A 25751-nucleotide genomic window follows, 5' to 3' on the forward strand; every position below is an offset into this window, starting at 1 on the left:
GGGTCCTTCATACTTGCATAATACAGTGTGTCACAAGCAAGAAAGCAGAAAAGGTTAGGTCTTGTATCAATAGACTGAAGGCGTTCATCTCTACGTAGTTCCATCCTTATTCCAGACATCATGATATATCAGTATATTGCGATGTTGAAAACCAGATATTGCTCAGCCCTAGTGATGAGGCATCTTTCCATTGTTAGAATGTGAGTATTTAAGCAGTCAGGGCTCTTCACAAGATCCATTTGTTTATCTGGGTATGAGGTTTCATTTTGCTGGGATATGCATTCATCCCTGAAAAGCAGAGTGTCATCTCTAAGGTGAAGTTAAACCTAGTATGCACTTCCATCAAAGGTGTTGTAATAATCACATGCTGCCACAACTCTGTTGCTTTATTTTATGTCATTTTATAGTCAACCCTTCCTTGAAAATGCTAAAGTGTACATTATTCTCTTCCACTCTCCCATCTCCCCCCCCCCATTTCAGTTGCTCTGTGAGAGAGGGACTGACCCAAGTTACCTAGTGATCTTCATTTTGGAGTAGGAATATGAACTTGGGCCTCTCTGGTCTTATTATCATATACTTGTCTGACGTCCACACCTCTAGCTAGTAATAGTCTTTAATTTGATTTTTAAATATCTGTTTAGGGGTCCAGATGGTGCAAAATGTGAATTTATGTTAAATCAACTGAAGAGTAAACATTTTCATTGAACCAAATGCAACCTTTCCTTGTCCCTTCTTAAAGAGGTTGGCAATGGCATATAGAAATGTAGTTAAGTGTGAGCTTACCAGCTAAGAATGATTTTATAATGGATGGTTTTGGTTCCTGGGATTCAAAATTTAATGAATTTAGGCATAATACTCAGCCATGTGCTTATGCAGTTAGGGATTTTGGGTTTTGCTTTTAATAGAATATTAATCTCAAAATAGAAGATGTAGTGTGCATTGAACCTGATGTGATAGTGTGAATTCTGGGAGTTTTCAGTGAAACAAATGTATGAGCAGCATTACTATTAAAGATTCATAGGTGTTCTCAAGACTTAGGTTATAAGCTGAAGGTAGTATCCAAAGAAAATAGCTGTGCAAATATTTATAAAGTCCTCTTTCTGTGTTTTTAAAGCAGGTATGGAGAAGCATGTTTCTCTCTGTACATCATCCTTCTTTAAGGCATTTGAGGAAGAGATTCAATATGCATATTAAACTGAAGTCTAATTATTAACTGAATTGCTGTTTTTGAGTAGCACATGCAAGTGTTGCAATTAAGTGATACAATTAGCTTCCATGGAAGCAGATTCTTAGGTGTTACCTTGGTTGCAAACTATTCTGCCTGAAATGGATATTGTGTTATTTGTTACAGAACTACTTTAAATTCCCCCTGTTGATCTGTTAACAACTGATCAAGCTTCAATATACAGTGGCACCTCGGGTTAAGTACTTAATTCGATCCAGAGGTCCATTCTTAACCTGAAACTGTTTTTAACCTGAAGCACCATTTTAGCTAATGGGGTCTCCTGCTGCCGCCGCGCTGCCAGAGCACGATTTCTGTTCTCATCCTGAAGCAAAGTTCTTAACCAGAAGCACTATTTCTGGGTTAGAGGAGTCTGTAACCTGAAGCGTATGTAACCCGAGGTACCACTGTACCATACTTTTCTGTGTATAAGACGAGGTTTTTTTTACTCTAAAATAATGTTTGAAAATGGGGGTCGTCTTATGCACTGATAGTGCATTGGGGGGACGGGTGATTGGTTACAGCCACGAGCAGGAGCTTGTCAGCGGCGATTTGGTGTGTGATTGGTTGCTGCTGCAAGGGCTGCTTTGGATTGGCTGCTGCTGCGGTAATTGTGTGGGTGATTGGTTGCTGCGGAAAGGGCTGTTTTGGATTGGCTGCTGCTGTGGCAAATGGGTGTGTGATTGGTGAGCGGGCACACCTGTTGGATTCTGCGATGTGAGCGATTGTAAGCATTTTCATTCTGGTTAGTGATTTTTGGCACCCCCCCAAAAGCTTAACATCCCTGGGCAATCCCCCCCAAAAAGCTCAACAACTCTGGGCCATCTCCCTCCATTTTCTTAAATTTGAGCCCCCCAAAATAGGGGTCATCTTATACAGGGTGTGTGTGTTATACACAGAAAAATATGGTATATTATCCTGTATTGATTGTTGTTGTTGCTACTGCTGGAAACTGATTTCTTTTCCAAATAAATGCCTGTTTTGCTTTGTCTCCAAACACAGAAAATTGTGCTACTGTATTTACACTATTAGAATAAATGTAATTCACAGAGGTTCATGTACAGGAGAGATGTTCTCAAAAAGCAGCTGGAAAAGTGTCCTGTTGTACACATAGGAAACAAACATGAATTTCCTTCCTCTGTAGTTTAATTCTAACGTTTTCCTTGCTTTGTTTGAATCAAGGGCTTGCTGGATGTGAATAAACAGAGCAGCACCTGCAAATTTGTCATAAATGGAAATAGCTTGATAGCTAAGCATAACAATGAAATCATAAAGAAATTTATTAAAAGCTCAGTAAACATCTATCAGCATTAAGAAAATACATGAAAATACTGTAAAGGAGAGGAAATACTGCATAAGAGTTTATGACCATTTCATGTGGGGATTCCATTCCCAGCCCCCACATGAATTGGCAGGACACATATGAACACACCCTACCCTGTTATGCCTCATTATGCCCTTCTAGTGATGTGTTTTGTGACCCTTTTTGTCAATTCCAGGTTCAGTGTTGTACATGTTTCTTTCAGACGTGCATTAATCAGTCATTGCCTGTATTGCTTTTAGAAATCAGTGATGAATGGCAGTATCGCCACCTAAAATATATTTTGGTGTCTCTTTAGGAACTGTCAGCTTTGAAGGCCTCAGCATATAGTGTCGGAGAAAATAGTTGGATTTTGCAGAAAGCTAAATCCATAATAGTAGTTTATAGGTGTTTATTGCAGTGTTGTAAATTGGATATTCATGATCTTGGATATGAATGGAATATGGAGTTAGTGTTTCAATTCATTTCGAATCCAGTGTCCACTAATGCTTGTACATGGAATAGCAAAGCGTAGATGTCATGATGTCTGAACTGGACCATTGTTGTCCACTTTCTCTTTCTTGCTGGACATTTTAGTACTGAGTGCAAAACATCCCCAGCCTGGTGCTTTCCAGGTGATTCCCATCACCCCTGACCATTGACTATGTTGGCTAGTACTGATGGGAGTTGTAATCAAAAACATATGGAGGGTACCAGGTTTGGGAAGGCTGCTCTAAAGGCTAACTACAATGAAACAGCCTGGCACCTTTTTGTATGTGACTTTTCCCTAAGCAAAAACTATGCAAGCAAACTTTTGTGAACTGTACCCATCAGTTTCACTAGCTTTGTTAAGATTTCAGTATTGGAATTTGACAGTTGGAAACTTCCTGTATCTTTTTGGCAGATGCTTGGGCACCAGAAGATTACCGTATTTTTCGCTCTATAAGATGCATCAGACCACAAGACGCACCTAGTTTTTGGAGGAGGAAAACAAGAAAAAAAATATTCTGAATCTCAGAAGCCAGAACAGCAAGAGGGATCGCTGTGCAGTGAAAGCAGTGATCCCTCTTGTTGTTCTGGCTTCTGTGATAGCTACGCAGCCTGCATTCACTCCATAAGACGCACACACATTTCCCCTTCCTTTTTAGAAGGGAAAAGGTGAGTCTTATAGAGCAAAAAATACGGTATGTATAGTGGAATATTGGTGGTCATTAGTGTATAGATTTGGCGTGTCAAGTAATGGGTGAATGAACACGTGCTGTTAAATGTGTTAGGCCCAGCAGCAAATATTATTTGTAATGTTGTTTTTTACCTTCTTTGCTACATAATTCATATCTATTATCCGACTTTTCTTTTGATAGTGAATTAGGGCAGAAAAACCTCAGGTATCTGGGACTTAAATGCCTAAAGATCTGCTTCTGGTGTCTAGGTATTTAAAATATTAAATCAGCTCTGTGTAAGGTTGTCACTTTAAAAACTTTGGTGCTGGCTTCAGTCAAAGCTGGCGTTTCCCTGTTTATAAAATGCCCTCCCTAGTGAGATGTGTCTGTCCCCATCATTATTAACTTTCAAGAGGCATTTGGAAACACTCCTGTGTATTACCCAGGCATTTTGATGACTGAAGAAAACTGTTCCTGACAACTATGAGATCACTTCATGAAATAATGTTGTTAACTGTAACTGCTTTTAGAATGCTTTTAACTGTAGCTGCTTTTTAAATGTTTTAACTGTAATTGTTTTTAGGATATTTTAATTGTTTTAGTATTTTTTCATTTTTAAATTACGGGTGTGTTTGCCACCCTGGGCTGCTTTGGGAGGAAGGGTGAGATATAAATGCAATAAATAAATATGAGAACCTGGATAAAATCATACGCTATCTTTTCTAGTGCTTTCTAGTGCTATCTATGGCAGTCCAAAACTTGCTGCATATAAATTTTGAATGCTTGTATTCCTTGGAATATCCTCAGTTGGAGGCAGCAATGCTTCTAAATACCAGTTGCTGGAAACCACAGGAGAAGAAAGTGCTCTTGTGCTCATGTTCTGTTTGCTGGTTTCCCACAGGCATCTGGTTGATGGGATGCTGTGAGAATGGGATGCTGGACTAGATGGGCCATTGGTCTGATCCAGCAGGCTATTCTTATCTTCTTACATTCTTACATTCCATGTTGAAGGATATGTTTTGGAATTTATGGTAAAGCCATTGATCACTTTCTTGGCCTTCCTATTTTTCACATGCCCTTTGTAACGGTTGTCAAAGAGAGCAAGAGTTATTTTGCCTGATTTTGCCTTAGTTCATAACATTTGTTTTCCTCCAATCAATGCTCTTTTTATATTGCATATATCCATAGCAATAAGAATTGAGAGTAACTGGAGCAACTGTTGCTAGGTACTGTGACTCTGTTTCCAAGTTTATATTAGAATTCATAAGTAACCCTTTATGAATAAAATAAGAAATATAATAGAAAAGGCAAATAAAGCCTAACTTCATTTATATGCAGATAATTTGACATTTCAGTCAGAAGAAATTTGGATTTCCAAAATGCATCTTAGCAAGTGATTAATTTTTGGCATTTTAAACTGTCCTAATTTATTGTTTCCCTGCAGTTTAATTTCAAATGGAGGCAAAGGTACAGCAAAGCTGTTGGTACACTTCTAATTTCATGTACATTTATTCACATGTCTCATTGATTTTAGTAGAATTTAGTTCCGTATGAGCATATGCAATTAAATTGAATTTTATCTTATTGATGGAAATAGTGCTGAAGTCACTAAGCAATTTACATTCGTGTAAGAATTTTAATAGGAATTCTGCTCTGAAAAGATTCTCCTAATGATGTATCTATTTCAGTGAACATGTGGGAGTTTGGGGAATGTATAATGTCAGAAAATGGGAGCAGGGTTATGACAAGCTATGCTTTCTAAAAGCTAATTATTAAGCAGTTAGCAGCTACATATGATTGTAAATTTGATTAAACCCCAAAGCCACTTCTCTTTTTCTATACATGTAAATATAGTTAACCTTAGAGATGCACTTGACTGTTTAGAATGTACAAAGAAGCACATTTTCTGGAACGTAGGAAGTCTCCAAAATCTGCTTTCCTGCTGCCAAAAAATAGCATATAAATTAAGGAAACATGAATTAATGTACTTTAGCAACCCTACCCCTCAGTTCTTTAACCTGGTATTCTAGGCTCCCTATGAATTTTCTTTATTTGAAATCTTATATTACAGAATTAGCTGTGCTTTACACATTTTTACACTAATCTTTCCCAGCCTTCTAGATCCTTTGAACTCCCAACAGTGCCACCTAGCATGGCCAATGGTCAGGAATGATGTGAATTGTAGTCCAAAACAAGTAGAGGGCAACAAGTTGAAGGAAGGCTGCTCTACATTTTTGCTCTCTCCCCATCTGGCAAAACTAGTGGTTGGGATCCCAAACATGTAGTCCTAGAGGTTTTAACCACTAGGAATTTCATATCTACCACCAGAACCTAACCTCTTTACAGCTAAATGATGCTCTTGACTCCCAATGTGTATGTGGCTTTGTTTAGTTGAATTATTATAGCTTTAATAATAATAATAATAATAGTAATAGTAATATAAAGCATGACCTAGCCAGTGCTATATACGTTAATCTCCAATTTATTTCAGTGGAATAGTTAAACATGTGCTTAAGCAGAGAACATTAAAGCACAGATGGTAGTGGCACTGTGACAGAAGAAAATGTGTTTCTTCTATAATAAAAAACATTAACTGGAATATCTCTGCATCTGACCCACCAGGAAGTGGCCCCTGTGCCACTCTGGTATCCTATGAATCAAACATCAAATGTTACTTCTGGTGATAAATTGTGGGACTTGAGACTCCAGCACACCATGGGTGAGCAGATGGTTGAAAGCATGTATACCACACATTTTTTAAAAAGTTGACTGTTGAGAAGGCAGCGCTTCAGATGAAAAGCCTTCCAATCTGTAAAGGCTTTTAAAGGTAATCACCTGCACTTTGAACTGGGTCTGGAAACAAATTGATAGCTAGTGCAGTTCTTTCAACAGGGAAGTTACATGCTCCAAGTAAGCATCTCCATTTAATAGCCTGGCTGTGGGAGTATGGGAGGTGATGGTGGAGCTTGATAGCCAGCAAGATGAACACATAATTTTCTAGCTCCTGGTTTTATCTGCTAATAAATCAGCTTATCAGACCTGCTGCTTGAACTGAAAGAAAACATGGACAATGAAACAAAGATTTCAGCAACAGTTAGATCTGAGTTTAAAGTCCCAAATTCCCATCTGAAATAGATTGGAATTGCTAAGAACTTGGGGAGACAAAACTGAATATTACATGGCAAAGAGCTACCTGAAGCTGTAAAAAAGTGCCAAATTTGTGGGGAAAGGGCCAGGCGACGGAGAGTACAGATTGTAAAATTAAAATGGACAATTATTTAGGCTTGGACTAAGAGCTAATATAGGGGATGCTGTTAGAAATTAAATGGTCTGTGAGAAATAGAAGGGGAAACGCAATGTACTTTTTACTCCACTGCATCAGTTACAGTTGTCCTGATGTGAAATTGACATTAAGAAAGAACATGACATTAAGAAAGAGATCTCCAGGAGTGGACTACTTATATAATTTCCATACCCTTGCAAATGGTGGTGGTTAGCAACAATAAATCCAAATCTCACTAGGTAATGGGGGTGACTCAGTGCCCACCCCTCGCAACCATCCTCAGCCCACCTGGTGGCAAACAGTGTTGACACATCCTAATGAATCTTCCCGAGTTAAAGAATGGCCACTACACAAATTTTACACTGCTTATACAGTGGTGTTTCTTGTCAAATCAAGGCCACAGTAGTATATATGAATTTTACTAGCACTCATTAGTGACCTTGGCTAGAACAGAAAGAACATTTGACTGTGGAATAGAAGGCAAGCAAGGCTGGACAATAAAAAAGGCTTCAAGATGAGAGATGAGTCATAGACATACAAAGATAAAAGCTTTGCAAATGATACACCCACAGAATCTTATCATAAGCAACATTTTACTTTAGCTCCTCTTAATGGGAGTTTTGACAAATTATGTAAGAACTTTAAAGGGCTCACTCTTAACTTGATGGGAGGTTATGAAAGAGAATATGTAGCCAGAATATTCCACTTGGGAATCAGAAAGCTTTTTTAATAATAATAATAATAATAATAATAATAATAATAATAATATGCTGTTAATATTAGTAGCTCCTTACTTTAGCTGGACAGCTGTTAAGAGTTGTATGGAAATCAAGGGTTGTATGGAGACAGTTTGTAAAACAAACCCCAATATTTGATTATTATATTTACCTTTGTGTCTATTAAAAAGACAAGAAATGTATATATTTGCTCATGCTTTAATAACTACAGGTTTGTATAACAGCATTATAATATTGGTGGTTTTATTTTCAATCCCTTTGCTATGAATCCCTAGTATGGAGTTTACTCTTTCATAGCAGTAGTGTTTTGCACTGACATTTTCATCAAGGCATCTACCAGCAGTAGCCAAGAAGAGTCCCTTTTCTGTTCAGTCATTTGCAATCACCTGTATACATAATTAACATTAGTTCTTATGTGGTCCCCATGGAGAAAGGTATTTAAAGTCACCTGGGCTTCCTTTGACACCTTAAAAAAATTACTCAGATTATGGTTCTAGATTCAGATAGGTGGCCATGTTGGTCTGACGCAGTCTGTGTGTGTGTGTGTGTGTGTGTGTGTGTGTGTGTATAGTCCAGTAGCACCTTAGAGACCAAGTAAGTTTTTTCTTGGCATAAGCTTTTGTGTGCATGCACACTTCTTCAGATACAGATTATGGTGTCTGTGAAAAATGGTACTCAGTTGGGCTGTTCTTAACTTGCTATGTGAATACATATTTTGTTTTATTGTTTTATTGAGAGCCAAACTGCATATGCAAACTGAACCTCATGACATTTTTTAAGATTGAAAGTGGAGAAATGGTGAGGAATGGGAAGGGGGGAACTTAATATTTTACCTAATTGCAATTTCCAGTTTTCTTGCATCAGTTCCTCCCTGTGGGGGGAAATATCCAGGGGAAATGGGAAGTTTTGCATTTATTTCTTTTACCTTAAGCTTAGTTTCAATCGATTATGGGAACTAGGGGGCTGGGCCCAAAGGCTTCAAGATTAAAGAAGGTTTTACAAAGGATTCTGAAGTAGGTAAACGTAAGGTAAAGGACCCCTGGACGGTTAAGTCCAGTCAAAGGTGACAATGGGGTGCTGCGCTCATCTCGCTTCAGGCAGAGGGGGCTGGCGTTTGTCCACAGACAGCTTTCTGGGTCATGTGGCCAGCATGACTAAATCGCTTCTGGTGCAACACATAGGTGTTCTAGCATACTGTTTTGGGCATAGGGGGCATCAAAGGAGAATGAACAGAGTTATCTGAGGGAACAGAAGACTTTTGGAAGGAGCTATGAGTGGGTAAAGATAGGTATCCATAGGAGGAGAGAGATAAAGGGGCCATGATGATAGTAGGCTTTGAAGGTAAGAATAACTTGTGGATCTAGGTGTAGTTATTGAATATCTGCATGTGATTACTTTTGATTCATTTTGACAACTTGTTGGCACTAAACCATCCTCTGTTGTCAATATTTCCAGCTGTTTGAACACAATGGAACACTTGGGAACAGTAGAGCCAGAAGATGATTCAGGATTATTACCACGCCTAGCACCTAGTCCACACAGTGAGGCAGTTGCTCATGAATTTCAGGAACTCTCCTTGCAACCCATCCAATGTTTACCTCCCCTCAATGAAAGGAAGAATGGTGAGTACAAAATATGACAGATATTTGGTGTAGCTATTAAACAAAACTGAATTGTTACTTTTTTATTTAAGCGTTCTGTGATTTTACGCCCACTGAAAAAATGAATATCTGAATGTTGTCCAATAATGTTGCAAAATATGTCATATACTCTATCATAAACATTTATACATGTTTCCCTGCTTCAAATACCAGGTGTTCATCCAGTGCTTGCCTAATGTATTCAGCACATCTGATGAATGCTGAGTACTTCCAAAAATATTAATATCTAGTTTTGGAGTTATCAGTTTTACATTTACTTTATTGGGCATTTATGGAACTTAGTGGTTGCTAGTTTCATCTCTTCCTTTTCTGTTTCTTTTGGCTAAGAGACCGGAGATTTTAATCAGGGCATGTCTGTTCTAAAACTGAAACATGTTTCCATTTGGTGTGGTCTTCATTCTTTGCATTTGTTTAGCAAAGCTTACATTTGTATGTGGTCATCTGCTGCTTGTTCCCTGTACAGTTGTTTCCTATGTACTTGCAGCTGTGTTCTGAGGCATTTGGGTTTACCTTAAAGAGATACCTGGCTATAATTTGTGCACTCCTAACAGTAAACAATTCTACTGTCTTTTAAAATTTCTATAATAACTTAACATGGAGGCAACTGAGGACAATTTTTGGAACAGGGTTAGAAAGTGTCAAGTAAAGAGCAATAGCAAATCCTACCATCTGAAGCAGAAGCAGTGTACAAGAATAGCAATACAGTTGTCAACACCACTGTTTCCCATTTCCTCGTAACATCCAGATTTCAGAAATGCATTTTATGTAGGTATTCCTCTAAAGCTTACTCATAAATGTCTGTTGGTTTGAAATACAACAGCCTGATTATTGACTGGAACTGATCAGTCAGAATGTAGCTGACCAGTGTTGAAACCACCTTACTGGCTTCTGATCTGTTTAATTTAAAGTGCTGGTCTTAACCTTTAACATCTAAAGTTGTATACCTTTTGGGACCCAAGTTTTTAAAGCAAAGGAACCATTCACACAAACTTGCTCAGTTAGAAGGATTGAGTTATATCCAATGGGACTTCCTCTTCCCTTCCTGCAAGCCCCTCCTGAAATCTGCTCCAGAGGATTCCCTCTAGATTTTGAGAGCGTAGAAGGGGAGAGAGGGCAAAGTTGTGTTGTGTGAGAGGAGCGCAGTGTTGGTTGCAACCAATAGTTATCAGAGGCCCTCTGCTGTCAAAAAGTGAGGTGGATTCCTAAATATCTTCTTCAGGAATGCTCTCCTATAGGATTTGATTAGGTTCTTGTGGGAGGTATTTTTATTGTCTGGACTTTTTAATGCTTTTAATTATTAATCTCTTTAATGTTGCTATTTTTTGGGGGGGGGGTTTGAGGATGTTTACTTGTGATTGTTAGGTGAGGTTTTACCATTGATCACTGTTTCTTCTTTTTAATTTTGAGGTGGTTTTAATGGCTGGTTGAGCCATCTTGAAAATTAAGTTTTGTAAGGTATGAAGCAAATTATTTAACAATCCCTTATTGGTGATTTATTCTGAACAGACTGGATTTCTTCCAGCACTTCCAGCACTCTTTTCAACCTAGAATTTGGACAGGTATTTATTGTAGTTTCCTTTGCAGCCTGAAACAAATTATTCAACCTCTACGTGTTGTGACTTGATTCTGCAGCTCATATTAAGAGTAAACTTTTTCTGAAAGAAGACACCTTCAGAAAGTTGGCGAGTGTGACTATGTGCAGTGCTTTATTTCATTTGATCATATGCGAGTCAAACTGGTAGTTTCTAGCTTTATATTTTTTTTAAAAGGTTGATTTGTACATTCAGTACTCAGTTCTTTTATCTTCATTTTCCTATTTCGTTGTGAATCTGTTCTGACAAGAACTCTCCTTGTGCCTTAACAGTACTATGGTAACAACTGGCAGAAATCCATTGCTATTGTCTCATGGAGGTGATGGGCATTCTCACTGCAGTTTTGATACTTGAGGATGTTTTTTGAGGGGCAAGATAATGGATAGCCAGGTTTGATATTAACTTCAAAGGAAGATCTTGATGGTTTGCTTTTTAAACATAGGAGAATAAGGACATTAAAGTTCTCAGGGCATATGGTAAGGTGAGGTGCCAGCTGAGGGGGAGAAAACTGGAGCGGGTGAAAAGGGAATTAACCTGCTAAAGCTGTAATAGGTTTCTTGGATTAGGTGGAGGGAATAAGATTTTCTGAGAAATTTGTTATGAGATTTTTTTGCAGGGGGAAATCTCCCCCACTTTGTTTGTTTTGTTTCTTTTTTAAAATGAATTCATCACACTTTTAAATAGTCGTGAGTACAGTCAGACAAAAAAAAATACTCTGTTGCTGTTTTACCAGTACATCTGGAGTTTAAAAATAACATCGTACATCATGTCTAATAGAGTTCAGTGGGTCATGGGTACAACCATGAACAGCTTTTTTGATTCCGTCATAAAAACACATATAAGGGGTTCATCTGTCTTCTCAACTTGGGATCTAATGTGGACCAGGAGACTGCAGGAAATTTTCTGTCCTCTGAACTGTTTGTTGTACACAGCAAGTAGATAAGATCAACATTCCCAAAATGTAATACCTTTAAACATGTTCATCAAAAGGCTTTTGGTACATATCTTGGATTTTGATTCTTGAAGGTCCTTTCCCCTAAGTTTAGGACTGGCAACTTAAATCCAATGTTAGAGATACTTTGTATAGCCTACAGATTTTCTTCAAAGTCCTGTAAACCTCCAGCTTTCCCTTTTGAAAACATTTATTTAAACTCAAGTTAACAGGTTAAGACACAATTTCATCCAGGCAGAGACTCTAAGTGGGCAAAATATATATGATCCTGAATGACTTCCATATATCATGTTGGGCAAGCCTGTCATACGATTCCTTAATGTTTTGGCTCATTTCTTTCAGCCCATTGTGTTCCTAGTACATGTCATCTTAAGGTTGAAAGGAGTGACACCTCCAGCTCCCCAATTTTACAATAATGAAATTGTACTCTTGAGATTGGTTTCAAATGCTACCTACACCAGATTAACGTGGTCAGTGTTTTACATATGCTAGCATTTGGGAAGTGTGCAGAAAGGCAGCTTTTCGTTGGTTTGAAGACTGCACATGAGTTTCTTTATTTAGTATTTAAAGCCAAACAAGTATTGTTGCCCAAAGTGAACACGAAGCATTTTTAGTTCTTCATAGTAAAGAAAGCCAATGACCAGTACTCAGTAACCATTTTTTGAAGAAATGAAGAACCCATGGCCTTGCAGATATAGTTGGATTGTAATCCTATCATCCATGATAATTTACCATGTTAGCTAGTGCTGGTAGGAGTTGAAGTCCAAGCACGTTTTGAGGGCCACAGTTTCTTCATCCCAGTGTTATTGCTTAAAGAGGCGCATGTAGCCTACATGGGCTTATTACACTAGACAGCTGTGCACAGACTTGTGGGTTTCCGAATGTAGCCCTGACAGAACATTGGTTTTCTCTAATTTAAGCATCAACTAAATACGACACTGATTCAGATTTACTGGTTACACAGCATGATCCAGGGTTATCTCTTGTAACTTCAGTGGATTTTAAGAATTCCTTTTCACAACTCTGTCTACGCTACCCTAGCAGCTCAGTGCCTGATGTTTTGAAAAAGACTTGAGTAGGGCTGGGGGGGGGGGGAATAATGTGATATGTGAAATAATTTTGACCCTTGGTGAGAATGTACATGTTATCTAAGGGATGGCATCTCTTATGCTATAAGAAATGTGAAGAGAGACTTTGTATATACTGGTTTCCCGTTCAGTCTGTCATTGTTACTAGTACTGCCAGTTCCCACAATCCTAACATTCCCTGGGCATCAGTCAGTGTCTGCAAGGAACAATTTTCATGTGAAAAGCCCACAGGCCAAGACTCAGTAGTCTCTAGAGAGCTGACCTCTGAAGTTGAGTCTATTCTGACATTTTCACAAGCAACTTGAAGTGATTTCTGCAGATTCATTCCATTTGGTAAACTTTTGAACAAAATCCCTGTCCTTTTCAGTAAGATTTATTAAAGCCATTTCCCCCTTTCTCAGTGACAGAATGATGCAATTAAGATGGGAGATGTGTCTGGTGACTAAGTATGATGAAAAATATTGTTTACTGATTCTTATTTTTAAGAAGGAGTACAAAAAGAGTCCATGGTGTTGTTTTACTTCCAGACATTTCTTGTTGATAATGAAGTATTTTGCTGGTAATTAATGTAATGTCTACTTTTTAAAACTAGTTTTTTTAAAAAATTATCTTTATGGGGCAAAATGCTAAGTGTAGTGGTTCTCTCTAGATGAATGTTGATAATTTTCTAGTTTCAGTGAAATTACCCTTAGCAGTGTTGTATGCTACTGATGTTCTAAAAATGACCTGTCATTAGGAAAAGATATTGGTGGAATAATTTTCAAAGAGTGGGTTACTGTAAGCGTTGCCAATCCTTTTCTTTCCATGAGCACATTTCAAATTTCTTGCTTTTCTTTCTTCATCCCTCCCCCCCAAAAGTTACAAAGAGAGAGAGAGAGAACACATACAGTTTCCTTTTTCAAGGGTTTGGGGTAAAATACACCTTCAATAGTGTTAAAATGCATAGGTGTAGCCAAGATTTATTTTATGGGGGGCAGGCTTTATGTTGGGGGGCAGAACTGAGATATCTGTGATGCAATTGGCCAGTTAGTTAAGGATTTCTATTTATTTACTTGATTTAGGTGGGGCAGCTGCCCCCTCTGCCCCTCCTGGCTATGCCCGTGTTAAAATGAATCCTCTTGAATTTGCATGATGTTACACAGGGTCCTATAGCAGCAACCATTAAATTAAAGCTTACATTGGCAGACTGCAAAGTAAAAAATCATAGATTTGGTGACTGGGACAAAAACACTGATTCAAGGCATGGATCCTCATCATGGTTCATTTTTACATAGGATGTCAATCAGTTATATCTATGCACTTAGAGGTGACTTATGATTTGACGCATGATTTTAGGGCATAGTTTGTAAACAATTACGAGAATCCATAAGGAACTGTGCCTCACATCCATGTTTTTGCACCAAGGCAGTACTAGAAAGGGCCAGATCTTTGATTTTTATGGTTCAATCAGTGGAGACAGATGGGATATGTGACTTGATAGAAGGGCGTGTCTGTCTGCCTGGGACAGGTAGCCCATTACAATTTCAAGTGGATCCATTTTACTAGATTGTGTGTGTTTCCTTCTCTCTGTTTCTCTGGTACTTTATTTCTCCCAACTCTTGTAGCACCATGTCTTCTCCACATTGCACAGTCTGTTTTCCTCTCCCATTCCTAGTCTCAAATCTCTCCCCTTTTTCTCATACCATATCAGGTACTTCGCTGTCTGTTCAGCTGCTGATGTGCTGATCTAAGACTTGAAAACCACATAGTGCAAGAGATTACAAAAAGTTCATTGAAAACTAAACACAGCAACACTAACACTATTACGCCAACACCACATACAGCTGAAAGAGGAACTGGGAAAGAGTGTCCACCTTTCCACTTCCTGTTTCACATTCATGCATTTCAAGGCTCAGATTGGTAGCTGATAAAAAGCTATATATGTGAAAAATTGCCACAAACACATCTAAGGGATTGGTTACTGGGAGCCCAACTCTTCACTTTACTGAATGTTCACATTTAAGGCATCTGTTCTTTGATTTTAAAGCAGCCATGGGGAGGGCCCAATCAGGATTCGAACAACAGAGCATTGGGGAGAGGGTTTAATTGAGTCCCCCAGTGAAAACCAAATATCCCTTTTTCCCGGGGCAAATTGCAACTTGGAGGGTTTGATATTGATATTTTTAATTAGGACTGCAGTTTTGGGGACACAGGCAGCTGCTATTTAAAAAAGAAAACTGATTTGTTAAAACTGTGATTGTACATTTTAACATGATGTGTACTTTAGTTCTGTGTTTTAATAGATCATATATTCTATTAATGTTTTATTGTTTTTTAATTATTGCTTCCCCACCCTATGTGTTTAGCTGTAGACTCCCTGTCAGAGAAAAGGGCAGAAAATAATAATAATAATAATAATAATAATAATAATAATAATAATAATAGTAGTAGTAGTAGTAGCAGCAATCATCTATCCAATTTGCTTTACTTCAAGCTGACATTTATAAGGATTTTGCTTTTAACCTTTTATATTATTGTTGCACACCACCCCAATCTCTGAGTGATGTGAGATTCCAGAGGCTCTAGGCAATAACCAAGGCTTTCATTTTTCATTCAGAATGATGCATAGCGGAGACTGTGGTATTTTTATGATATATTGTTTATTTACACATATATACAAGCTGATCCTATGAAGGAGGGGTTCACAGCATCAGCACCCAAAGAGGGCCTTGCTTCTCCCATAGCCACAGCCTTAGATTCAAAACAGAAATCAAGCATTGCTCCCTCTCTCTCCTCAGCTTGCTGCTTTTCTTCTACTTAACACCACTTCACTCTCTCTCAACTTTGGCTTTGTCCTTCTAACTATCCATGAGTTGAGGGAGGGTGCCCCACCTATTTGCCATCTCACACTGATCCACTTAATTTGTTCCCCTTAATGGTGATCACCTCACCAGGAAGTTAACCTGGCTTGTACGTTAACACTCGCTGGATCCAGGGGTTAGAAGGGCTTCAGCCTTCTTCCACTCCCAACTCATAACATTATAAAACATGTGTGTGATTGGTGTGTGTTTGTGGTCTGTGTATGAAAGAGTGGATGTGACCACACCAATCTTTTGGAGGTTTGGCCAACAGTAAATGCAGCCCTTGGGCCAAAAAAAAGGTTATCCAGCCTTGTTTTATAGCTTTCTCAAGAAAAAATGAAATGATCAGTCTCATGGAGGCGTGCTGAACCACTTCTTTTATCTGAGCTACCCATTCCTTAATCTGTGTTTTTGGTTTTCTGTCAGTTTGAAAAACAACAACCAAAAGGCTTGTTCAGCTTGACATTATGAGGAGAGGGAGAATGGATCCCATAAGATAAGGTCCAAGCAGTATTAAATACTTGTTTGTGCATTTACATCATGTTTAATGAGGTAATAAAATTGTCCACATATGTTTCTGTTTTCATTTCTCATGTAACTGATACTTGAAATTGAGACTAGCCATGCTCCCAAAGTTCTAGGCAGACTGGCATAGTTGAGATAACAGAGGATGCATCATTTCCTATAGAGCCTTTCTTAAGATTTTTAGTGGTTGTTTCCCCTAGCCCTGACGTTTCTTGAGGCTAGAATTGGATGGTGTGAATGCAAACTATTTGTAAATCTGTGGGAAATGTGATGTTAAAGAGATTATTTATGTGGCTTACTTTGTTGATGGCGCAGCAGATGTTGGGAAGAAATAGTGAAGGGCCTTTGAGCAGCATGCTCAAAACAAGCATGCTGCTTGTTGACATTAATCCATAGTTTGTCTTAAGACCAAATGACTGCAGTATGTGGGATTGTCCTTGGTTCTGGTTTGGAAGCTTCAGCATGTGCAGAAGGCAATGACCAGACTGCTTCCCTGGCCACAGAATGTGACTGTGACACACCATTGTTATGACATCTGCACTGGCTGCATGTCTGCTACTGAGCCAGGTTCAAGGTTGTATTAATTTACAAAGCCCTGTGCAATGTAGGTTGAGGGTACACTGGTAATTGCCCTAACCCTTATATTCCAGCTCGATCACTGAGATCATCTACAGGAGCGCCGTTGGTCATTCCCTATGTTTGTCAGGCTCATTTAACAAACCTTTAGTATCATTGGCCCAGTCCTGTGGAATTCATCAGGCTCTTCTGTTTCAACCTTTAAAGGTAAAGGTAAAGGTACCCCTGCCCGTACGGGCCAGTCTTGACAGACTCTGGGGTTGTGCGCCCATCTCACTCAAGAGGCCAGGGGCCAGTGCTGTCCGGAGACACTTCCGGGTCACGTGGCCAGCGTGACATCGCTGCTCTGGCGAGCCAGAGCCGCACACGGAAACGCCGTTTACCTTCCCGCTGTTTCAACCTTTAAATGCCTGCTAAAAACTTTTCTACTTCTCCAGTTTATGCAGGAAATTAAGAATGCATATTTGCATAACAGTTAGCTATTTTTTATTTATTTTAGCACCTTAATTTTTATATTGTATGATTTTGCATGTAACTATTGTAAACTGCTCTGATGTTTCCAATGATTAGCGGTATATAAATATTTGAATCAATAAATAAAGCAATATGCTTTGTGAACCAGGTCATTGTGTTTGCTTATCACCATCATTACAGTCCAAATGGGATTGTTTAATGCCAGGCAAATATATTCTCTTTAACATGAAATAAATTTATCTAACATGCCTTTCATAAGCTTGCTTTTTTTAAATAAACAAAAAACCGTGAGTGATAAATTTTACTCAGAGCAGCCCCATTGAAATTAATGAACATAGCTAATTTAGGTCCGTTAATTTAAAAGTACAAATTCATTAAATACCACTCCGTGTTTACTTGGTACGTTAGTATCATGTTTAGTCTTCCAGAAGAAAATCTAGTCACAATTTTAATGATTCTGATATGGTGTCCATAATCTGGGATCTTATCTGGCAGCTATTGAAATCAACTGAAATACTTCTTATTGACTTGTATAAAAACATTGAAATGTTAGTTATCAAATGAATGCTAAATGTATGTTTGATTACAGCCTTCTTCATTTGGTGCAGTGCTTCAAAACATACTTCAAAGGGTCAGTTGTAGTTGTTCATCTGAAGAGACTCTCATTAGATCAGACATTTTTGGGAAGGCTTCTATGTCACCTTCCTGTTTACCATGTTTACGGTACCATGCCAACATACCATTGTGAAACACTGGTCTGTATGAAATCCTACTCGACTTCTTTTAACAAATTAGTTTTATAATTGCATTAATTTCTTCAAACTGTGAGAGACAGTTGTTCAGCAATTAAATCCACATGTTTGCTTCTTTTGCTACATAGTTCAAAGCTGTAGTAAGTGTATAAAAACTTTGAAGCAATTAGTTGTTACAGGAATGATTGCTTTCTTTACAAAACAAAATGCTACAACTTTTGAACTCTTGATACTCCTGGTTTGTAGTGTTCTAGTGATCAGACTAATACAAGAACAGGATATCCTCCTACATCCTTAGTAGACATAAGTACATTTTCTCTGGCTGTTGAGCCATTTTTTTTAAGAGCACGTCCACATGTTTATTAAAAGCACCTAGCTGTTCCCTTTCTTCCTCCTCCTTATCTTACCCAAGTGGCATACAAATGCTGTTAGTTCACATTTATTTGAATGCAGGGATAGACAACAAAGTACCTACTGGGTTGGTGGTTCTTGTTATTTTAAGTCACTTTTTTATTGAAATGGCAGGCACTTTGGTCATCCTTGGAGGGGCTTTTCTGAATGTGTGAGTGGTGGGGTGCTCAATTATATTCTCTGTGAGAGATACATTTGGGCGGGGGGGGGGACAAGACATGTGTGACTGTGCATAGATTAAGTATATGAGTACATGTGTGTGAGGGAGGTTCTTGTGTGCATGTGGTTTTTATGTGTGCAGTGTGTAGTGTGTGTAGTGTGTGTGCTAGAGTGAGTAGCCACCTTGTATACTTTTCCTAGTGCTGGGGAATGCACCCTTTTATTATTAGATAGCAACTACATAAGTGTGTGTGCCCAGGGGAATCAATATTGTGTCAGTCAGCACCAGCAGGTCATTGCCGACCTCCCATGGAAAGCATGAGATTGTCTGACAAAGGAGGGGGACAGCAGCAATAACTGTACTTCCGATCAGCAAGCCCAAGAGGCTCAGTGATTTAGACCACAGCGCCAACAGCTCCCTTGGTTGTAATTAGATTACAGTTGTTCTAAAGAAACCATCCTTGCACTCTTGAGGATTGCAATAACCTGTGCAATAACTCCAGGGATGTCTAACTGGTCAGCCACGATTGACAGGTCGACGCCGGGTTGATATTAGTTGATCGTGGGCTCATTTTCCTCTGCGGGGGAAGAGGAACATCCGGCCCCACCCCCTCGCTCTTTTGTGTATTCACACACTATTTCAAGAACGGAAGAGGGAGTTACCGCTGGAAGGATTACTTCTTGTTTCTTGATTAATGCCATGCCCCCCCCCAATCGGCAGAAGTATTTGCTGTTTCCCTAAAAAATGGTCAATAACTTTGGCACCCTCCAAAAAAACCTCAACAACTTTGACTTGCCCCCCCCTAAAAAAGGTCCACAACTTAGGGCCCCCCATGGGTAGATCACTGCTAGTCTTTTTTATCCGGGAGTAGATCACAGTTTCTTGGGAGTTGGACATCCCTGCTGTACTCCATGGCAGTTAGGCTGTTGTATACACATTTTGAAGCTGGGTGGCAATGTTCAAAGCAGCACACTCTACTGAAAGTTCTTATTTAACATCTTACTTTCTAAGCCATGGAAAACTTTGTCAGTTGTGTAGGTTGCTACATTTGAAAGAAAAGCAATTCTAAAACAGTTAACACAGGAGGAATGATTAAAAAAATCATTCCTCCAGAAAAAAATTCTGTTCTATTTGCAATGCAATAATTAGGGTTTGAGGCTGCAATCCTATACACAGGTACACAGGTGTAAGTACCATTTTACTTAATAAGACTTACTTTTGTGTAGGCATTTTTAAGATTGCCCAGTAATAAATGTTTTTTGTTTTTGTTCAGTGCAGAATGCAGAAAAGGGCATTGTTGGTAGACGATGGCATACATACATAATATTGGAAGATGAGCAGATGGATCAATTCTGCTGTTGTGGATAATGTTATTAATGTTATTACGTCCTGTAATAGTGCTGCCAAAATAGATATGCAGTAAACAAACAAACCCCTGTGTTACAAAATGTGACTCAGCAATATCAAAAGCAACACGATGGCAGAAACAATTACAGTATAGAAAACTTTATGGAATACTGTAATGCAAAACATCAAAACTATCTAACTGAAGTCTCTGAAAGTCCTTGAATAAGTCACGGTGCCAGACTTTACCTGGTGGAGAGCAACCTTATAAAGCTTAATATACGGTAATTAGCAAATGTCCAGTTCTGATGTCCAACTCTGAACTCTGCTGAACAGTGTCTCCAGGTAGCAACTACTGTTTTGTTCAGTTCTTCATCAGCCAATTAGTTCAACAAACACTCGTAAGTAGAAAGATGTGTAATTTCTTCACTAACTAATCTTTTTTCAAATTGATATAGTATACATGAGAATGAAAAATACTCTGGAACAGTACTCATAATTGTATATTCATGTATATTATATCAATTCGAAAAAAGATTGGTTGAAGAAATTACGCATCGATCTGGCCATCGTGTTGCTTTCGATATTGCTGAAAATAGATATGCAGACAGAGTTGAAATCTGGCTCTGGTCGCTCTGACCATATCCTTGTTGTGTATCCTGTTCTGAATGGTGAGTAGTTGTTTTAGATTGGGAGGCTGTCTTGTCTGTAAGCCAGTACAGAGCTTTGAGAGGGCCAACTTAAAACAACTACTCACTCACAACAAGAGGACAAAACTTCGTGCATCTGATGGAGTGTAGTCTATGAAAGCTTTTGTCCTGTTTTGAGCAACTCGTAATCTAAAGCATAAAAACATGTTGAGCTTACACACTTCTGTTAGCTTTGGTTACAAATTTGGTTACAAAAATGTATTAAATTTGGGAAGATGATGCAGAAGAATATAGAGCTCTTAAGGAAATCTTCTATTAGTGTTTCAGCTTTTTGCTGTGTTTTATGTTCCTCCTATGAGTCCTTAGTTTCTTTGCACAGAAACTAAAGAGTTAAATAAAGTTTATCTGAATAAGCTGATGGTCTCAGGGCTCACAAACTTGAGTGAACTCATCTTGATTGGCTCATCTACAAATGCCCTTTTTCATGAGAACAGATTTCTGTGAGTGAAGAGACAAGATTGTTGTTTCCTTGTATTGTTAAAGGTTCTGGGGAAGCCCTTTGAATGGGTGATCATTTTTGGAAATTACACCATCTTGGTATTTTCTTGGATTGTGATGAATCTACCTCCATTTGAAGTTCTTTGGGTTCGATTATTTCTGCTCTCCACACTTTTTTGCCTCACAGATTTTGCATGCTCTGAGAGTTTAGCATCATCCATGTAAGTAATTGAATCCTCTTCTACTTTTTCACAGGAAAAATATTAAGTTTTTCATTTTATTTTATTGAAGTGTGTTTTAATGTTCTTGCTTAAAGTGTGTTTTTCATACAGAAACTAATTGCCTTGTGTGGGAAAAGCTTAAGACTTGCTGAAATATTGACACTCTTCTTACAATAAGCAGACAGTCACAATACCAGCTTTTCCATTAACGGAGGGATAACTCCATTTGCCAATGTGCAGGATGCTTTAGCAAATTATTCTGTTTGTGTTATTTCAGTGAATTTTCTTGTTTTGAAAAGATAAATTGAATACTGGAGGGAGGCACCTTTATAAAAAGGACCTTATTCCTTAAAATATTATTAGAACATGTAAGAAAAACTTGTCCATGCACTGAGAAACCACCTTATTCAAAATAATTAACAATTAGCTCTAAATAGGAAAGTTATATTTTATTGTAACTTGGTCAACAAAGTCTTAATTCTATCTGCACATTACAGTGTCAGTTGCAGTACAAAAATTCCATCAAACTGACCAGTGACACTCTTTTAGAATAGGAAGGTCCCCCCCCTATTCCTTTAACAATGCTTTGAGGTCATTTATGCATTGATATGCTATGGGATATTATTAATTTTAGATACCCTTGCCCTAATCCAGACTGATTATACACATGGGAGCTCAATTGATCATGCTGGGATTTTGCGTAATCATGCATTTCCCTGTTCACTGCATTGTATATATATATATTCCCATTGCGTGGCCCCCACATTGTAGTGGTTGAAGCAATCATGTGTGCGCTGGAATTTTTTTTGGTCTTTTGGATGGAAACAGAGATAATAACTTTATTGAAATTTATTTATGGAAGATAAAGCATATTTTTAAGTGGAATTTATTTTGTGTACCAGTTCTGCATAGATTTTTTATTTTTTTTAAATTTAGGGTTGCAACCTAGTCACAGGTTGCATGAATCTGTATTTTTTCATCTGTTTTTAAATCTTACACTAAAGAGTTAGCCCTGGACAGTTGGTCAGGGCTGAAATATTTCCAGATAATCCCTTACATAGTACAATTTACTGGTCTTAATATACAGCATGCAAGTCAACCATGTACAGTATGTGTTATAATTGTGGGAACTATTGATGCTGCCAACGCATATCTAAAGCCAGTGTAATGACAGATGGCTGACAATGCACCAGTTTTTGTTCAGTGGTGACATGGTTTCTAGTATTAAAAGTGAGTTTAATCACATTTACTAATGTTCCTATTCTCTGAAAAACTCAAATTATTTTCCTGTTACAATTGAAAACAACATTTTGAGCTTGACTTTCACAATGAAAGGCTTCCGCTCCGAAGTTGAAATTCATCATAATCTATTTCCAACTGAAAGTAGGATCTTGTAATGGAAAATTGTATTTGTAGCCAGCTGATAAATCTCAGGATACATGATCTTTTAAATCCAGTAATTAGTACTTTTAATGCTTTTTTATTCTGTGAAGATTTTTTGAATAGGAGATTAGATGAGCACGTCTTAGGATACTTTAGTGTTGAAAACCCACAAGGTTTTGGGGTGAAACTGCTGCAGCTTTCACCATGGGAGCTGAGGCACTTCCACCCCAGTGCCTTGTGGGCTGGGACGATGCAGCTTCTTTGCACGACTCAGCTGGTGGGGGGGCAGAAGATCTTCTGCTCCCCCTGCTGAGTGAGCCCTGATGTCCCTGCCGCTCACACACAAGCATCAGGGACCTCAGGGCTTCTTTGCATGGCTCAGCTGGGGGGGCAGGAAGGCTCCCCCCCAGCTGAGTGAGCCCCATGCTTTTCCAGCTCATATGTGAGGCATCAGGGCTTGCTCCTGCAGGAACAGTATAAGGAAGCCAAGGGAGGAACAAGCTGTATCGGCCTGGTGATACAGCTTGCTCCTCCCTCTGTGGTATGAGGGGCAGAGTGATGACAGCTTCACCTGGCAGCATATTGCGGGTGAAACTGCCGCTGCTCCTGAGTCCCTCTGCTTACCAGTGGCCCAATGTTTAAAGTGGTGCTGGTAGCAGAGGGACTCAAGAGCGGCATCAGTTTCACCCACAATATACCGCTATCACATTCTGCTCCTCATATTGGTCCTGGGTGATGGATCAATGCAATCCAGTGTTAGGCTAAGGCATCTCCTCAGAAGCTCCAGACGGCATAAAACTGTAAAGCCACCATACAGGTAACATGTAAATAATGAATCAAACTATGGCCTCCTACTGCCAAACTACTCAAAGCTAAGCCATGGAGTCTGGTCTTGCTATAGACAAACCACAACATGTAGCTACAGTTTGTTCTTGGCTTACCACTTGTGATTTGTTTGGGGAAACAAACCATGAGGCCAGGTTCGGACGTAATGCTAACCCATGGCTTAGCTCTGAGTAGCACAGCAACAGCAGAACCGAAAAAGGAGTGAAGTGGCTACAATTTTTGTTCTGAGTATCCACACACTTTCTCATTCACACTTAGTCATGGTTTGGCTTGGGGAACCAGACCTTTGTCTCATAGCCCCACCCAGCTATTTTCTAGGAAAGGATGTGAACACTGAGACATATGTATAGAGCAGCAAATCTTTTTCACCCACCCTTGCATCAACCCCAAGGCTTTCTAATACATTCAAGTAACACATATTTTAAATAACTTATCATGTTATGCTAGAGAGGTTAAATCAAAAAATGCTAATTTGGACTTAATATGGATTTCATAGTGTGTTCTGGTATCCTAAATGTATCTGTTATAAAATGTTTGTGGGAAGGGTTACATAGCAGAGTAATTGCTTCTCTCTTCTCAGATAGAAATAGCTGGCTAGAACAGCCTTTGAAGCAATTCATTGCTCATTTCTACAGAGTGCACATTAAATCTAACTGTTCATTAATGGTCTTGAGGGAAGCACTATAGTGGGTCAGTATGGTGCTGGTTAGCACATTAAAAGGTAAAGGTAAAGGTACCCCTGCCCGTACGGGCCAGTCTTGACAGACTCTGGGGTTGTGCGCCCATCTCACTTAAGAGGCCAGGGGCCAGCGCTGTCCGGAGACACTTCCGGGTCACGTGGCCAGCGTGACATCGCTGCTCTGGCCAGAGCCAGAGGCAGAGCCAGAGCCGCACACGGAAACGTCGTTTACCTTCCCGCTGGTAAGCGGTCCCTATTTATCTACTTGCACCCGGAGGTGCTTTCGAACTGCTAGGTTGGCAGGCGCTGGGACCGAGCAGCGGGAGCGCACCCCGCCGCAGGGATTCGAACCGCCGACCTTTCGATCGGCAAGCCCTAGGCGCTGAGGCTTTAACCCACAGCGCCACCTGCGTCCCAGTGGTTAGCACATTAGATGACTTTAAATTGGGAAAAAATGGCATAATTGGAGTAATATCAAAGCATATGCTTGTACCAAAGCTTTCTGTGTCCTGAAAAATTAGCTAGCCCACCATGTTGCTGGAGGAGCTCTGCATAACTCAAAATTGTTTATACTCTTGCATTGTTAGGAGCTGCAGCAATGTAATATTTCCCATATTCTGTCTTGAAAGAAAAGGGCATTGAGACTGAGGGAAAGCGGGTGGTAATAAGTTATTTCCTTATCAAAGTTTTATGAATATACGTAGTTATCTTTTTGATATATATTTTTGTCAGCAAAAGCAGATAAAGTATTTAAAATAACTACTATATGCATAATGTTCTCTGAGTCTCTCAAATATGTGAGCCAAGAAGATCCTTCTTTTTCTCTTTCTTTTCTTTATGAATTTGTAAAAATAATACTCTGGTGTAATTGTGTAAGAATATATTGACCCTGCCAAATTTGATATACATCCTTAGGGAATTGTTTGTTTTCACTGCAATTGCCAGGAAGCCCTTTTTTGGCTGGCCCTCACTTCTCAACAGTATGGCTTATTTTTTCTCACGCTTAATAAATAATAGTTGTACTGAAGTGGTGGGAAAACTAAGTTGATTTATGGTGTTGTTAGTGTTTTTGAACAGTAAAAAGATCACCATGAAAGAAGATTTATTATAACATAAAGATTGATTTTACTTCATTTGGATAGAAGGGTGAGATCATTTCAAACCATATACTTGACAAACATTATCTTTTCCCATCAATGGGACTACATGTTACTGAAGGGAAGAATGATTAAAGTTAGGAATAAGGCATTTAAAAAACACAGGAAGAAAGAGGAAATTTAGCAAGCTGCATAGAAAGCAACAGAAAGAATTAAATTCTACATAGCCTAACCATCTAGGAGGATATATTTTCATAGGGAACAATTTTCAGCTTGAACCATAGGGGAACCAGGGGAGAG

The 25751-nt window shown here is 38.9% G+C and overlaps 1 protein-coding gene across 7 annotated transcripts in view; it reads left to right on the forward strand.

Annotated features, from left to right (window-relative positions):
- MRTFB (myocardin related transcription factor B) overlaps positions 1–25751 on the forward strand; it is a 106257-nt gene that overhangs the window by 19764 nt on the left and 60742 nt on the right. For 6 of the 7 annotated variants that reach the window (XM_079952340.1, XM_079952345.1, XM_079952343.1 and 3 more), the window contains one exon: positions 9158–9324. In XM_079952340.1, the coding sequence (XP_079808466.1) occupies positions 9158–9324 (167 nt within the window). Of the gene's footprint in view, positions 1–6377; positions 6510–9157; positions 9325–25751 lie in introns of those variants that run through there. The other variant, XM_079952346.1, reaches the window with a different exon arrangement.

Source organism: Podarcis cretensis (genome assembly GCF_951804945.1).
Source record: "Podarcis cretensis genome assembly, chromosome: 14".
NCBI classification, from domain to species: domain Eukaryota; kingdom Metazoa; phylum Chordata; class Lepidosauria; order Squamata; family Lacertidae; genus Podarcis; species Podarcis cretensis.